At 43.6% G+C, this 16,187-nt stretch overlaps 1 protein-coding gene across 8 annotated transcripts in view; it reads right to left on the reverse strand.

Annotated features, from left to right (window-relative positions):
• Window positions 1-16,187, reverse strand: part of SPATA6L (spermatogenesis associated 6 like) — a 132,100-nt gene that overhangs the window by 75,662 nt on the left and 40,251 nt on the right. For all 8 annotated transcript variants that reach the window (XR_012219828.1, XM_073542624.1, XM_073542620.1 and 5 more), the window contains one exon: window positions 1,113-1,237. Coding sequence is in view for 7 of the 8 variants with exons in the window: in XM_073542624.1 (XP_073398725.1) it covers window positions 1,113-1,237 (125 nt within the window). In the remaining variant the exon portion in view is untranslated. The remainder of the gene's footprint in view (window positions 1-1,112; window positions 1,238-16,187) is intronic.

A 16,187-nucleotide genomic window follows, 5' to 3' on the forward strand; every position in this document is an offset into this window, starting at 1 on the left:
AGAGACGAGGGGAATTTTGAGGATTCAGACTGCTGTTTCTCTATTGACGGACTAGACTCGATAATGTTAGGCTTCCTTTTACGGGTGTTCCCCCTAAGGGAGCACTTAACCTGTTCTCTGATAATTGATCTTAGCTCCGATACACGCACTGGGGCCTCCTCTTCCAGGGTTTGGCATACACACACCTGACATAGCCTTTTGACATAATTGTCAGGCAGGGGTGCTGTACAAAAGGCACACTGCTTGTGCTTAATTTTTCCCAAGTTCTTCACCTGAGGAACACAGAGCACAGAAGGGGGGTATTCAGCTATCAGGTGATCATACATACACTCACCATTAAAGCCGTCTCTCAGCAGGGTACCGATTCAGGAGGCGGGGATCAAGCGTGCGACATAGGGGCCCTAGATGACTGATGCCCCTGTCCACTTCGGCTCCCAGTGGTCTCGCCCTCTCTGGAACAACCGCTGCCGCTGCTTTTCTTGCGCTCCGGCAATACCACCGCCGACGGTGAGTGCTCCTCCAGGGTCTACCGCAGACATTTTCGCAGCACACTTCCTGCTGCCCCATGCCTGCACAAGAAGGCCTGGCCATGCCCCGGTCCCTCCCGGAAGCTCGACTTACTACTTCCGGATTACGGGCGCTTCTATTGCCTCCACATGTCGCCGCCAAGAGTCTATATTCGGCGCTGGTCGGCACATCTGGATGAATGCAGGGAGCCTCACCTGCGGTGCACCCGCGCGACTCATGGCGGCTTCACCCGGACCCTGTGTCCGCGACATCATCCATAGCACCGAGGAGGGGTCTACGTGAAGAACACCCCCGATGCGGCTTCCGGCGCCCCAGGCTCTGCCGTTCTCTGAGGACACCGCACAGAGGCTGCTTGTACCTGGGTAAGCTCTGCAGGTTCCCATCAGGACAGGAACCCAACTGAGGAGGCGAGGAGAACCGGCCCCTTTTAATCTGTAGGTTCCTGTCCTGATGATGGGCGGATCCCCTCCTCGGTGGGTAATGTCATGGCGAGAGGAAAACTATGGTATATGAAGTACAAAACAGAAATCTATTTTATATTGACTCAACAAGCAGTAAAATGGAAATAAAACAATGTCACTCACCGGGAAGCCTGGAACAGTTTTCATCAGCACCTCTCGGTCCACTCCTGGGTACGGTGGAGTCAGCTTTGGTTCAGGGAACAGGAAATCTCGATGGTTCTCTTTGTATGTGGCTAAAACATCTTCACCTGTATGATCAGAAAAATGAGTTTAGAAACCACGAGAAAGAAGTGATGCTAACGATGGATGGAAGATCATTTCATAATTGTAACATTGCCGATACAATGGAAATCAATTAACTTTTTACTAGAAGAAGCCAAACGTATTTTCTGTTATAAATGTGTAGCATATGGTTGTGTGCACAGAGACTTCGTTATGATAGTGTAGGAACTCACTCATCAAAATAGGTAACACACTAAAAACTGCAACTGACCCTGCCAGTTCCTTGTCTTGTGTTTTGCTTTTGGTTTTCTCTGTGTAAAGGTCATGTGTTCATATGCAATTACATTTTGCATGCACATTAATTTACTTTTTCTGCTCAGACCCAGTTTCTCATTTGTTTCATTGTGCATTCTGTGCATATAAGGGTGTGACCGCCCTGTTTCTGAGTTGGAAAATCCATCCTGTCTGGCCTATACTATTACTGGTGGTTCAGTCCCTCTGTCCTTGTTCACATTTAAGTCACTTGACAAGTGGAAAGGTTTTAAATACAAGAGTTAGGACTGTCCCACAAGGGTTGCCGTGACGTGGCGGGATGGCTTCTACATTATTTTGATCAAAATTATGTTAACTAAATACCCTTATTATTACTATTATTACTACCTTCATGCAATTTTTGCAATATATTTTTTTACTTTTTTATTCCAGGATATTTGTCTTGTGTTTTGCTTTTGGTTTTCTCTGTGTAAAGGTCATGTGTTCATATGCAATTACATTTTGCATGCACATTAATTTACTTTTTCTGCTCAGACCCAGTTTCTCATTTGTTTCATTGTGCATTCTGTGCATATAAGGGTGTGACCGCCCTGTTTCTGAGTTGGAATATCCATCCTGTCTGGCCTATACTATTACTGGTGGTTCAGTCCCTCTGTCCTTGTTCACATTTAAGTCACTTGACAAGTGGAAAGGTTTTAAATACAAGAGTTAGGACTGTCCCACAAGGGTTGCCGTGACGTGGCGGGATGGCTTCTACATTATTTTGATCAAAATTATGTTAACTAAATACCCTTATTATTACTATTATTACTACCTTCATGCAATTTTTGCAATATATTTTTTTACTTTTTTATTCCAGGATATTTGTCTTGTGTTTTGCTTTTGGTTTTCTCTGTGTAAAGGTCATGTGTTCATATGCAATTACATTTTGCATGCACATTAATTTACTTTTTCTGCTCAGACCCAGTTTCTCATTTGTTTCATTGTGCATTCTGTGCATATAAGGGTGTGACCGCCCTGTTTCTGAGTTGGAAAATCCATCCTGTCTGGCCTATACTATTACTGGTGGTTCAGTCCCTCTGTCCTTGTTCACATTTAAGTCACTTGACAAGTGGAAAGGTTTTAAATACAAGAGTTAGGACTGTCCCACAAGGGTTGCCGTGACGTGGCGGGATGGCTTCTACATTATTTTGATCAAAATTATGTTAACTAAATACCCTTATTATTACTATTATTACTACCTTCATGCAATTTTTGCAATATATTTTTTTACTTTTTTATTCCAGGATATTTGTCTTGTGTTTTGCTTTTGGTTTTCTCTGTGTAAAGGTCATGTGTTCATATGCAATTACATTTTGCATGCACATTAATTTACTTTTTCTGCTCAGACCCAGTTTCTCATTTGTTTCATTGTGCATTCTGTGCATATAAGGGTGTGACCGCCCTGTTTCTGAGTTGGAAAATCCATCCTGTCTGGCCTATACTATTACTGGTGGTTCAGTCCCTCTGTCCTTGTTCACATTTAAGTCACTTGACAAGTGGAAAGGTTTTAAATACAAGAGTTAGGACTGTCCCACAAGGGTTGCCGTGACGTGGCGGGATGGCTTCTACATTATTTTGATCAAAATTATGTTAACTAAATACCCTTATTATTACTATTATTACTACCTTCATGCAATTTTTGCAATATATTTTTTTACTTTTTTATTCCAGGATATTTGTCTTGTGTTTTGCTTTTGGTTTTCTCTGTGTAAAGGTCATGTGTTCATATGCAATTACATTTTGCATGCACATTAATTTACTTTTTCTGCTCAGACCCAGTTTCTCATTTGTTTCATTGTGCATTCTGTGCATATAAGGGTGTGACCGCCCTGTTTCTGAGTTGGAAAATCCATCCTGTCTGGCCTATACTATTACTGGTGGTTCAGTCCCTCTGTCCTTGTTCACATTTAAGTCACTTGACAAGTGGAAAGGTTTTAAATACAAGAGTTAGGACTGTCCCACAAGGGTTGCCGTGACGTGGCGGGATGGCTTCTACATTATTTTGATCAAAATTATGTTAACTAAATACCCTTATTATTACTATTATTACTACCTTCATGCAATTTTTGCAATATATTTTTTTACTTTTTTATTCCAGGATATTTGTCTTGTGTTTTGCTTTTGGTTTTCCCTGTACATACTAGAGATCCTGACCCCGCAGTCTCTAGTGGTTCGTGCGTGAGCTTAAATAGCCCTAACAACACACTAAACCAAGGGACTTAAACACGCGGCCCCCGAGGCTGTTTCATGCGGCCCACAGGCACTGCAGACCCCTTTGACGAACGTGGTTTGGTCCAGGAGACTGCCGACGGCAGCACTTTATTTCAAATGAATGTTCTTCCTTGAATGCACATTCAATTGAAATGTGTTGGTATTGCTGTATAGAGAGCTTTGTCTCTGCATGGCAATACATTTCAACTGAATGTGTCTGAGGGCTGCATGTGCAGAAAATACGCCAAAGGAGACAGGTGAGAAGATTTTTTATGGGTCCTGGATAAAGACATTACTCTTGGATGGGGTCCTGGATAGGGACATGGGTTCTGGATGGGGACATTACTCTTGGATGGGGTCTTTACTCTTGGATGAGGAAATTACTCCTGGATGAGAACATGGGTCTTGGATGAGAACATGGGTCCTGGATGGGGACATGGGTCCTGCATGGAGACATTACTATACATTTCTACTATATGGGGAGATTGCTACAAGATGGAGAACACGATGGGGCATTAGTACAAGAAGGGCACCAAGATCAGGCATTAGTACAAGAAGGGAACCAAAATGGGGCATTATTACAAGAAGGGGACCAGGGTGGAGCATTAGTAAAAGAAGGGAACCAAGACAGGCACATTACTACAAGATGGGGACATTGCTACAAGATGGGGAACAGTATGGGGCAATACTACAAGAAGAGGATAAGGAAAGGGATATTACTACAAGATGAGGGCCATTATAGGAAGATTACTACAAGATGAAGACCAGGATAGGGACATTACTACAAGATGAGGACCAGAATAGGAACATTACTAAAAGATGAGGACCAGGATAGAGACATTACCACAATAAGGTGACAAAGATGGAGACATTACACCAAGATAAGGCATTACTACAAGATGGTGGACATTACTACAATATGGGGACCAGTATGGGACATTACAATTGCAGGACACTAAATTGTAAAAATGTAAAAAGAAAATTCAAAATAAAGCACAAAAATTATTTTCCTGTTAAAAATGCTGTTTTATATATTGTGGTACAGTAACCTCTGTAAAAGCTAGGGGCGCTGTATATGCTACTCAGAATATGCATGTGGGCACATGTCTGAACGTCCATGATAAAGCCTGCATGTGTCCGGCTGTATGTAATAGGACCTGTAATGAGGTCATGACCATGTGATCCATACCTCACTTGTGGGTGTGGTCATGTACCATATGGTGTGACTGAGGTCGGATCACATGGGGTTGTGTATTTTGATCCTGAGTGGTCAGAGTGCAAGGTCCCAGAAGGCCTGGGTGTGTTGAAAGTGTATGGGACTGAACTTCCTGGGAGAGAACGTGGAAAGGCCCGAACCTGGTAGAGTCTGTGACGGCTCTGTGTAGGGAAGCTACTGCTTGGCTACGAGTCTGAAATCATAGACGGCCTAGTGAGCATGGCACTGTCTGGAACGGTGATCCCAGTTATCCCTGATAACTCGTGAGGGATAAACTGTGAGTAATGCTGACCGGGGTCAGTAAGAGACTTGGTTTGCTTTATGTGGTAATGCTGCATGTTTAACGGACGTTGTACAGGAAGCTGCACGCTATTATGTTCACGAAGAGCGGTTTATGCTGATGATTAATAAACCGGATGAACTGTTTAACCCGGAGTGTCCCCGTGTATGCCTCAAAGACCGCGAGTAAATCCCCGTCCACTCATTTGGTGGATTTCTACAATATCAATCCAACCCATAAAACTACCATAACACAACAATGAATGTCATAGAAAAAATTAAAATAAACAAGGCAAAAATGTAAAAAAAAGGATCAAAAGGTGTATAGAAAAAAATGGTATCACAAAAAATGTCATTTTGTCCTACAAAGAATGCGACCCCCCAAATTCAAATTTTTTTCTATGTGCATCCCAAATACCCAGCCGAGTTTGTGACCCCTGGACTAAACGATGGCATCTCGGACCAATGCTGCCTGAAAGGCAGTCAAGCTCTTCACGTTTCCCCTAAAGAACCGGAGGGCAGAACAGAGTGCAAATTACCTACACAAGGGAAAGTGTGCTGAAATAGAAAGAGATCCCAGAGTGAGTAAAATAAACCAAAAAATAAAGGTTTAAGTGCGTACTGAACTGTTATAGAATAAGCTGCTACTTCCTAAAAAGAAACAGAATATAGGTGCAGGGTACAAAATAAACAGCAGAGAGATAAACCCTAGTTGGTCTATCACTGACTGGCTTAAACTACAGCAGTATGGCTGGACATCCAAATGAGACTATCACCAGCAGGAAATACCAGCAGGGGTAATTACAAAGACATACTTATAGGGAATTTAGATTGTGAGCCCCATCGGGGACAGTGATGATAATGTGTGCAAACTGTAAAGCGCTGCAGAATATGTTAGCGCTATATAAAAATAAAGATAATTATTATACAGTTGTGGCCAAAAGTATTGACACCCCTGCAATTCTATCAGATAATACTCAGTTTCTTCCTGAAAATGATTGAAACGCAAATTCTTCGGTATTATTATCTTCATTTAATTTGTCTTAAATAAAAAAACACAAAAAGAATTGTCCTAAAGCCAAATTGGATATAATTCCACACCAAACATAAAAAAGAGGGTGGACAAAAGTATTGGCACTGTTTGAAAAATCATGTGATGCTTCTCTAATTTGTGTAATTAACAGCACCTGTAATTTACCTGTGGCACCTAACAGGTGTTGGCAAAAACTAAATCACACTTGCAGCCAGTTGACATGGATTAAAGTTGACTCAACCTCTGTCCTGTGTCCTTGTGTGTACCACATTGAGCATGGAGAAAAGAAAGAAGACCAAAGAACTGTCTGAGGACTTGAGAAACCAAATTGTGAGGAAGCATGAGCAATCTCAAGGCTACAAGTCCATCTTCAAAGACCTGAATGTTCCTGTGTCTACCGTGCGCAGTGTCATCAAGAAGTTTAAAGCCCATGGCACTGTAGCTAACCTCCCTAGTTGTGGACGGAAAAGAAAAATTGACAAGAGATTTCAACGCAAGATTGTGCGGATGTTGGATAAAGAACCTCGACTAACATCCAAACAAGTTCAAGCTGCCCTGCAGTCCGAGGGAACAACAGTGTCAACCCGTACTCTCCGTTGGCGTCTGAATGAAAAGGGACTGTATGGTAGGAGACCCAGGAAGACCCCACTTCTTACCCGGAGACATAAAAAAGCCAGGCTGGAGTTTGCCAAAACTTACCTGAAAAAGCCTAAAACAATTTGGAAGAATGTTCTCTGGTCAGATGAGACAAAAGTAGAGCTTTTTGGGCAAAGGCATCAACATAGAGTTTACAGGAGAGAAAAAAAAGAGGCATTCAAAGAAAAGAACATGGTCCCTACAGTCAAACATGGCGGAGGTTCCCTGATGTTTTGGGGTTGCTTTGCTGCCTCTGGCACTGGACTACTTGATCGTGTGCATGGCATTATGAAGTCTGAAGACTACCAACAAATTTTGCAGCATAATGTAGGGACCAGTGTGAGAAAGCTGGGTCTCCCTTAGAGGTCATGGGTCTTCCAGCAGGACAATGACCCAAAACACACTTCAAAAAGCACTAGAAAATGGTTTGAGAGAAAGCACTGGAGACTTCTAAGGTGGCCAGCAATGAGTCCAGACCTGAATCCCATAGAACACCTGTGGAGAGATCTAAAAATGGCAGTTTGGAGAAGGCACCCTTCAAATATCAGGGACCTGGGGCAGTTTGCCAAAGAAGAATGGTCTAAAATTCCAGCAGAGCATTGTAAGAAACTCATTGATGGTTACCGGAAGCGGTTGGTCGCAGTTATTTTGGCTAAAGGTTGTGCAACCAAGTAGTAGGCTGAGGATGCCAATACTTTTGTCTGGCCCGTTTTTGGAGTTTTGTGTGAAATGATCAATGTTTGCTTTTTGCTTCATTCTCTTTTGTGTTTTTTTCATTTAAGACAAATTAAATGAAGATAATAATACAAAAAAATTTGTGTTCGCAATCATTTTCAGGAAGAAACTGAGTATTATCTGACAGAATTGCAGGGGTGTCAATACTTTTGGCCACAACTGTATATGCTGTGGCTTGGCAGACAGAGAAGCTGACCACAAAGCACAGGCTCACGAGTTCAAAACGAGATGCATGAGACTTTCATTTTTTCTCATAATAGAAATGGTTAAGCTTAAAGAGTTCTTCTGAAGTTGTGCTATGAGCAGCACACAGCTCTGCAGTCTCTTCACTTCCTTGTAGCATTAGGGGCAGGCACTTTCCCTTGAGTGAAAGTTCTGGTTCAGTAGATTCATTCCACTGCTGAGCTTATTCTATTGTAAAGGTACTGTCACACTAAGCGATATCGCTAGCAATATCGCTATAACTTGTGACGTAGCAGCGATATTGCTAGCGATATTGCTATGTCTGATACTTACCTACGACCCACTCCCCCGCTGGTTATCGCTGATCGCGCGAGAACGTCCTGGCCCGTTTCTCGTCGTCAGCTTCCTGCTGGGCTTCCTGTGGAGAGACGAGCGACGAGCGTGGAGCCGGGCGGGAGGACGCAGGATCGCCTAGTGTGATAGGTAAGTAGCGACCCCCGTCCCCAGCGATGTCGCTGGTGAGATCTGCCTGTGTGGCAGCTCACTAGCGACCACTTGGCGATGTACCAGCGATCCTGACTGCATCATATCGCTGGTCGGGATCACTGGTACATCGCTAAGTGTGACAGTACCTTAACACAGTAACCATCTGTCAGTGCTTGTTCTGTCACCTACACTGTTACCACTATATTTCCAAATGAAGATAAAAATGCCTTTGAAGAAAACAGTTAAGAGAACTGCTCAGACTGACAAAGGTGGTGAATTGTGATTTTGCAAGACTGATAACAGGTCAGGAGCTAATAGAGATGGGGAGGAAGGTGAGCAGCCGAGAAAAAAATCAATGAACTGGAAAAGGCCAACCGCGTTCTCAGGAGTTAACCTGCAATGTAGTTACAGCACAAACACAGCAAGGCGATGATGGATCTCCATGCCAACAATCTGTACATGATATAAGATAAAAGCTCTCATATCAGGAGATCCACAGCAAACAGAAAAAAAGCAAGTCAACTGCAAAGTTACCTTTTTCATGCTGTCTAACTAATTACACCAATTCCATGACATGAGAACACCCTTTTTAGCTGGTATAAGTGGCATAACTTGAAGATTATAGGTCCCAATGCAGAATCTCCGAGTCCCAACTATCATAGGTCTTTTATAGTATATGGGCCAAAGGGACCTTCTGGGCTCTATGGCCGAGTATGTGAATAGAACCCCTATACCCACTAAAGTTACTCTCCTGGCTGGTAGTAATACTTTTTGGGATCTGTTAGTATTAATTGGCACACCTCTAAACATCACAGGGTTATCCCTGTTGCAGAGAAAGCACATCATTTTATAGCTGTCAGTTATCCATGGTTGCCTCTCTCACTTATGTTTGCACCTTATAACGTAATAGAATTTAATGTACTTGCTGCACATATTCTGTCACCACATACAGTGGGGAAAAAGAATTTAGTCAGCCACCAATCGTGCAAGTTCTCCCACTTAAAAAAATGAGAGAAGCGTATTTGGTCATTAACAAAAGTTCATCTCAATATTTTGTTATATATCCTTTCTTGGCAAAGACAGAGGTCAAACGTTTTCTGTAAGTCTTCCCAAGATTGGCACACACTGTTGGTGGTATGTTGGCCCATTCCTCCATGCAGATCTCCTCTAGAGAAGTGATGTTTTGGGCCTGTCGCTGGGCAACACAGACTTTCAAATCCCTCCAAAGGTTTTCTATGAGGTTGAGATCTAGCTAGGCCACTCCAGGACCTTCATATGGTTCTTTCGAAGCCAATTCTTCGTTGCCTTGGCACTGTGCTTGGGATCATTATCATGCTGAAAGACCCATTGACGCTTCATATTCAATGCCCTTGGTGATGTAAGGATGTTTGCACTCAAAATCTCACGATACATGGCCCCATTCATTCTTTCATGTACACAGATCAGTCGTCCTGGTCCCTTTGCAGAGAAACAGCCCCAAAGCATGATGTTGCCACCCCCATTCTGCACAGTAGGTATGGTGTTCTTTGGATGCAGCTCAGCATTCTGTCTCCTCCAAACACGAGTTTTGTTTCTACCAAACAGTTCTACTTGGGTTTCATCAGATCATATGACATTCTCCCAATACGCTTCTGGATAATCCAAATGCTCTGTAGCAAACTTCAGACAGGCTCGGACATGTACTGGCTTAAGCAAGGGGACATGTTTGGCACTGCAGGATCTGAGTCCCTGGCGGCATAGTGTGTTACTGATGGTAGCCTTTGTTACGGTGGTCTCAGCTCTGTGCAGGCCATTCACTAGGTCCCCCCGTGTGGTTCTGGGATTTTGCTCACCGTTCTTATGATCATTTTGACCCCACGGAGTGGAGCCCCAGATCGATTGAGATTATCAGTGGTCTTGTATGTCTTCCATTTTCTTATATTGCTCCAACAGTTGATTTCATCACACCAAGCTGCTTGCCTATTGCAGATTCCGTCTTTCCAGCCTGGTGCAGGGCTACAATTTTGTTTCTGGAGTCCTTCGACAGCTCTTTGGTCTTCACCATAGTGGAGTTTGGAGTGTAACTATTTGAGGTTGTGGACAGGTGTCTTTTATACGTTATATAAGTTTATAAGTTCAAACAGGTGCCTATTGTTAATTCACTTTCTGGCCTGCCTCTGGTTGCTAGTGAAGGTAGTGGAGCTGGTTGTATTGACAGAGGAGTTGCGAGTTCTCTTTCCGGGCTCCCTCTGGTGGTTGCAGGAGGTAAAGGAGCTGATCTAATTGACAGAGGCCTGCCACCTGATAATGAGGACGACGATTGGACATCTGGAGTCTCTGACTGGATTTAAGACAGCCGACTCCCTCTATCCCTGCTGGTGATTTTTCCTGCCTCCTGAGGTCTTAGCTTCCAGTTCAGTCCCTGCATGCTCAAACTAAGTGTTCTTTGCTATTGTTCACATTTGACTTGGTTTTGTCTATTCAGTTTTGTGCGGTCAGCCAGCCCTGGCTGGGGCTGTGCTGAATTTCCATCCTTATGTTACTGTTTTTTGTCCCCTATTAGATTGGCCTCTTTTTCCTCTGCTTTCAGAATATGCCAGAGTGCTGATATAGTGGGAGAAGTCTAGTGACTTCAGAGTTTTTGCTATCAGAAGTGTTGGAAATTTTTGCAGGGTTTTTTTGCGTGATTGCAGACAGTGTTTTTCCTTTCCTGTCCTTTCTAGTTAGTGTGGGCCCCATCGCTTGCTCAGCCTATTTTCCTACCTGTGTTTGTGTTTTCATCTTGTCTCACTGACAATATATGTTTAGGGGCTGTCTATTCCTTTGGGGGTCTGCTCTGGGGCAGTTTAGATTTCCCCTTTTCTTGCTTTAGGCTTATATAGTTCTCTGGCTGTGTCGAGGCGTCTAGAATCATCGTAGGCACGCTCCACGGCTACTGCTAGTTGTGTGGATAGGATCAGGGGTCTGCAATCCGCTTAGTTATCAAGCTCTCTGTTATGAATGAGTCACCGTAGGAGGCAAAAACAGAAATGCTAGCTAAGTCCAGAAAACCAGAGAAGTTGGCAGCTATCGGATTGCAGACCCCTCGATCACAGCCGGAGAATTAAATAGGCCTAAAGAAAGAAAGGGGAAATCTAAGCTGCCCCAGAGCAGACCCCAAAGCAATAGGCAGCCCCCAACATATAATGACGGTGAAGCAAGATGAAAACACTAACACAGACAGAAAGATAGACTGAGCAAAGACGGGGCCCAAGCTAACTAGATAGGAAAGGACAGGAAGGCTGCTGTCTGCAATCCGTGAAAAAACCTATGAAAATAAGAGCCAACAGACTGACAGTGAAAAAGGCCCTGAAGACGCTAGGCTTCAAAAAAGCTATGTCAGTACTCAGGAATATTCTGAAGACAGAGCAACAGGCAAAAGGAGATTCAGCTCACCCCAGCAGGGAATGGCAGAATCCAGAAAAGCAAGGAAAACAAAAACAAAACGCAAATGCTAACAGGCAAAGCAGAAAACTTAGCTTTAGAGGAGCAGGAATCAGACTGGTGTCCTAGAAGTCCAAAGAGAAATCACCCGCAGGGCAGAAGGGCGTCGGCAGCCTTATATCCAGTCCGTGACTCCACTCAGCCAGTCATCCTCATTAGGCTCAGGTGCTTGATAATCAGGCTCATTACCTTCCTTTACCAGAATAGGGAGTTCACCAGACCTCAGTGACGAAGGGGAAAATGAACTCACAACACTCTGGTTTTCTGTAGCTTAGCTTGGTCTTGTTTTCCTCCTTGGTGACTCAATCAAAACAGGTGCCATTACTACAGATAATGAGTGGAGGACAGAGGAGCCTCTTAAAAAAGAAGTTACAGGTCTGTGAGAGCCAAAAATCTTTCATGTTTCTAGGTGACCAAATACTTATATTCCACCATAATTTGAAAAATAAATCTTGCCAAATCAGACAAGGTGACTTCCTGGATTTGTTCTCTCATTTTGACTCTCATAGTTGTGGTCTACCTATGATGTCAATTACAGGCCTCTCTCATATTTTTAAGTGGAAGAATTGCATAATTGGTGGCCGACTAAAAACGTTAAACTGTACCTAGTACAGGTATCTGCTGATACTTACAGTGTGTATCATTTATCGTACTGAGTTAGTATAAATGTTTATATGTCTTATTAATGGCCATCATTAATGATGTCATTATATTTGCATGTGTCCTGGGTGAGTGACACTGAAACACTTATTGGATTGTCTTTTTGTTCAAAGTTGAGCACCATCTCAAGGGTTGTTATCCCGGAAGTCACCAGCAATATTCCAACAAATTGTGCTGGCCATTAAGTATTCAGTTGTCCAATATGTCCCTTTGTTTGCTCCTACAGAAACCTGTCAGAGTATTTAAAAGGGTCCTTCACTCTAGTGACATTAATGAGCTATCCTTAGGGTAGGTCATCTCTAAAAAGTCGTGGCTCTCCAACACCTGACACCCCCACCGATCCCCAGATGGACCTGTGGCACACCTGGTACCGGTAGGTACACTGCTAACATCTGGGTAACAGCTAATCGGTGGGGCTGCCAGGTTTCGCCGTGCGCGCCAAAATCCGAAAAGTTTGATTTTGGCGCGCACGGCGCACCGTCAAAAGTGCGCAGCGCAGGTCAAAGTGCAACTAGCGCACGGCCTGCGCACGATCTGCGCACCCTATGCTAAAGATAGGGTGCGCCGATCGCAGGCGCCGCTGTGCACTAGGAGGTGGCGCTACAAGCAAGGGGCGGGCACGCCGGGCAGAGAGCCGGTTCGGGGGCGGAGCTACCCCCGGCCGTGCGTGCGCTTAAAAAGCGCTAATGTGAAACCAGCCTAACTGATCCTGAGGATATGTCATCATTATAGGACATCAATGTCATTGCATTGGCGAACCCCTTTACTTAACAGTACATTTGAAGGTTGAGGCCAGAAGTGGCTGTTATTTTGAGAAACGATGAAAATCGCAAGAAAAATCTGCATCATGTCCAAAAATTCATACAGACCTTTTCTTTTTTTACTATATGGATGGTGTTTTAACTGTAATCTGTACAATTGTTCCTCAGTAGCACCTTTATATGAGCCATGTAAGCTTGGCCTACAGCTTCTGATCTGCTTGCTCTTTCCTTACCATTTGTTACAGCCTGTAACTACTAAACCAAATCACTGAGGGTGTTAAAAATATAACTTCTGAAGTCTTTAGCATTCTTACAATTCTAAAATAATCAGGAACCATGTACATGTTAACAGAAATGATTTTAATAAGTAACTAGCTACTCAACGAGACAAGGAAAGCATAGCGAATACTGGATAGAGATCTGAACAACCTGAATTGGATTAAATAAGGTTATTGCGCCACCTAGTGTCTGCATGAAACATGGTCGATTCTTAGTCGTTTAGAGGGTTGTATGGTGCACATAAAAGCAGCCCTCCCGTGATATCCCCCCCCCTCCCCCGTAGATCTCTGTATATGTGTATGTAGTGTACTATCAGTGTGTTGAAGGGGTTGTCCGGTGTTAAGCTGCAGACTTTTTGCCTCTTGTCAGTGACATCACTTCTTTCTGGCTCTCTTCATGCTGTATGTGTGAGCTGAAAGTCTCTTTTAGGCCTCATTCACACGCCTGTGTTGCATGTACATGTTGTATCCATTTTTTTCTATGGATAAAGCACATAACTATTATCCACTATGGAGCTATTCACACATCTTTTTTTCATGGACTATGTTAAGCACACGGAGACATGTCTGTTTTTTTTACGGCAGCACTGATGAAAAAAGGCCAGTACAAGTCCATGAAAAACACATATAGCATAGAGATGGCGTCAGAGTGTTATTCATGTGCCGTCCGTGTGCTGTGCGTGTTTAATACTGCAAAGTAAAGGAGAAGCTTTGGAACTAATTTCTTTATCCATCTGTGAAAAACACTAAATGACAAACTGATAGTAAAAATGGAAACAGACACACTGATGGTAAAAATGGACACACTGATCGTAAAAACAGACAGATGGATAGTAAAAACAGGCATACTGATGGTAAAAATGGACACACTGATCGTAAAAACAGACAGATGGATAGTAAAAACACGCATACTGATGGTAAAAATGGACACACGGACCATACACTGATGGTAAAAATGGACACACGGACCATACGCTGATGGTAAAAATGGACACACGGACCATACACTGATGGTAAAAATGGACACACGGACCATACACTGATGGTAAAAATGGACACACGGACCATACGCTGATGGTAAAAATGGACACACGGACCATACGCTGATGGTAAAAATGGACACACGGACCATACACTGATGGTAAAAATGGACACACGGACCATACGCTGATGGTAAAAATGGACACACGGACCATACACTGATGGTAAAAATGGACACACGGACCATACGCTGATGGTAAAAATGGACACACGGACCATACACTGATGGTAAAAATGGACACACGGACCATACCCTGATGGTAAAAAGGGACACACGGACCATACACTGATGGTAAAAAGGGGATACACTGACCATACACTGATGGTAAAAAGGGACACCACACACGGACCATACACTGATGGTAAAAATGGACACACGGACCATACACTGATGGTAAAGAGGGACACACGGACCATACACTGATGGTAAAAATGGACACACGGACCATACGCTGATGGTAAAAATGGACACACGGACCATACACTGATGGTAAAAATGGACACACGGACCATACGCTGATGGTAAAAATGGACACACGGACCATACACTGATGGTAAAAATGGACACACGGACCATACACTGATGGTAAAAAGGGTATACACAGACCATACACTGATGGTAAAAAGGGTATACACAGACCATACACTGATGGTAAAGAGGGACACACGGACCATACACTGATGGTAAAAATGGGATACACGGACCATACACTGATGTTAAAGAGGGACACACGGACCATACGCTGATGGTAAAAATGGACACACGGACCATACACTGATGGTAAAAATGGACACACGGACCATACGCTGATGGTAAAAATGGACACACGGACCATACACTGATGGTAAAAATGGACACACGGACCATACACTGATGGTAAAAAGGGTATACACAGACCATACACTGATGGTAAAAAGGGTATACACAGACCATACACTGATGGTAAAGAGGGACACACGGACCATACACTGATGGTAAAAAGGGGATACACGGACCATACACTGATGGTAAAGAGGGACACACGGACCATACACTGATGGTAAAAAGGGTATACACAGACCATACACTGATGGTAAAGAGGGACACACGGACCATACACTGATGGTAAAAATGGACACACGGACCATACACTGATGGTAAAAAGGGTATACACAGACCATACACTGATGGTAAAAAGGGTATACACAGACCATACACTGATGGTAAAGAGGGACACACGGACCATACACTGATGGTAAAAAGGGGATACACGGACCATACACTGATGGTAAAGAGGGACACACGGACCATACACTGATGGTAAAAAGGGACACACGGACCATACACTGATGGTAAAGAGGGACACACGGACCATACACTGATGGTAAAGAGGGACACACGGACCATACACTGATGGTAAAGAGGGACTCACCGACCATACACTGAAGGTAAAGAGGGACACACGGACCATACACTGATGGTAAAGAGGGACACACGGACCATACACTGATGGTAAAGAGGGACACACGGACCATACACTGATGGTAAAGAGGGACACACGGACCATACACTGATGGTAAAAAGGGACACACGAACCATACACTGATGGTAATAAGGGACACACGGACCATACACTGATGGTAAAGAGGGACACACGGACCATACACGGATGGTAAAGAGGGACACACGGACCATACACT

This window comes from Dendrobates tinctorius, unplaced genomic scaffold (genome assembly GCF_039654945.1).
Source record: "Dendrobates tinctorius isolate UK_male_01 unplaced genomic scaffold, ASM3965494v1 ptg000128l, whole genome shotgun sequence".
Classification (NCBI taxonomy): Eukaryota; Metazoa; Chordata; class Amphibia; order Anura; family Dendrobatidae; genus Dendrobates; species Dendrobates tinctorius.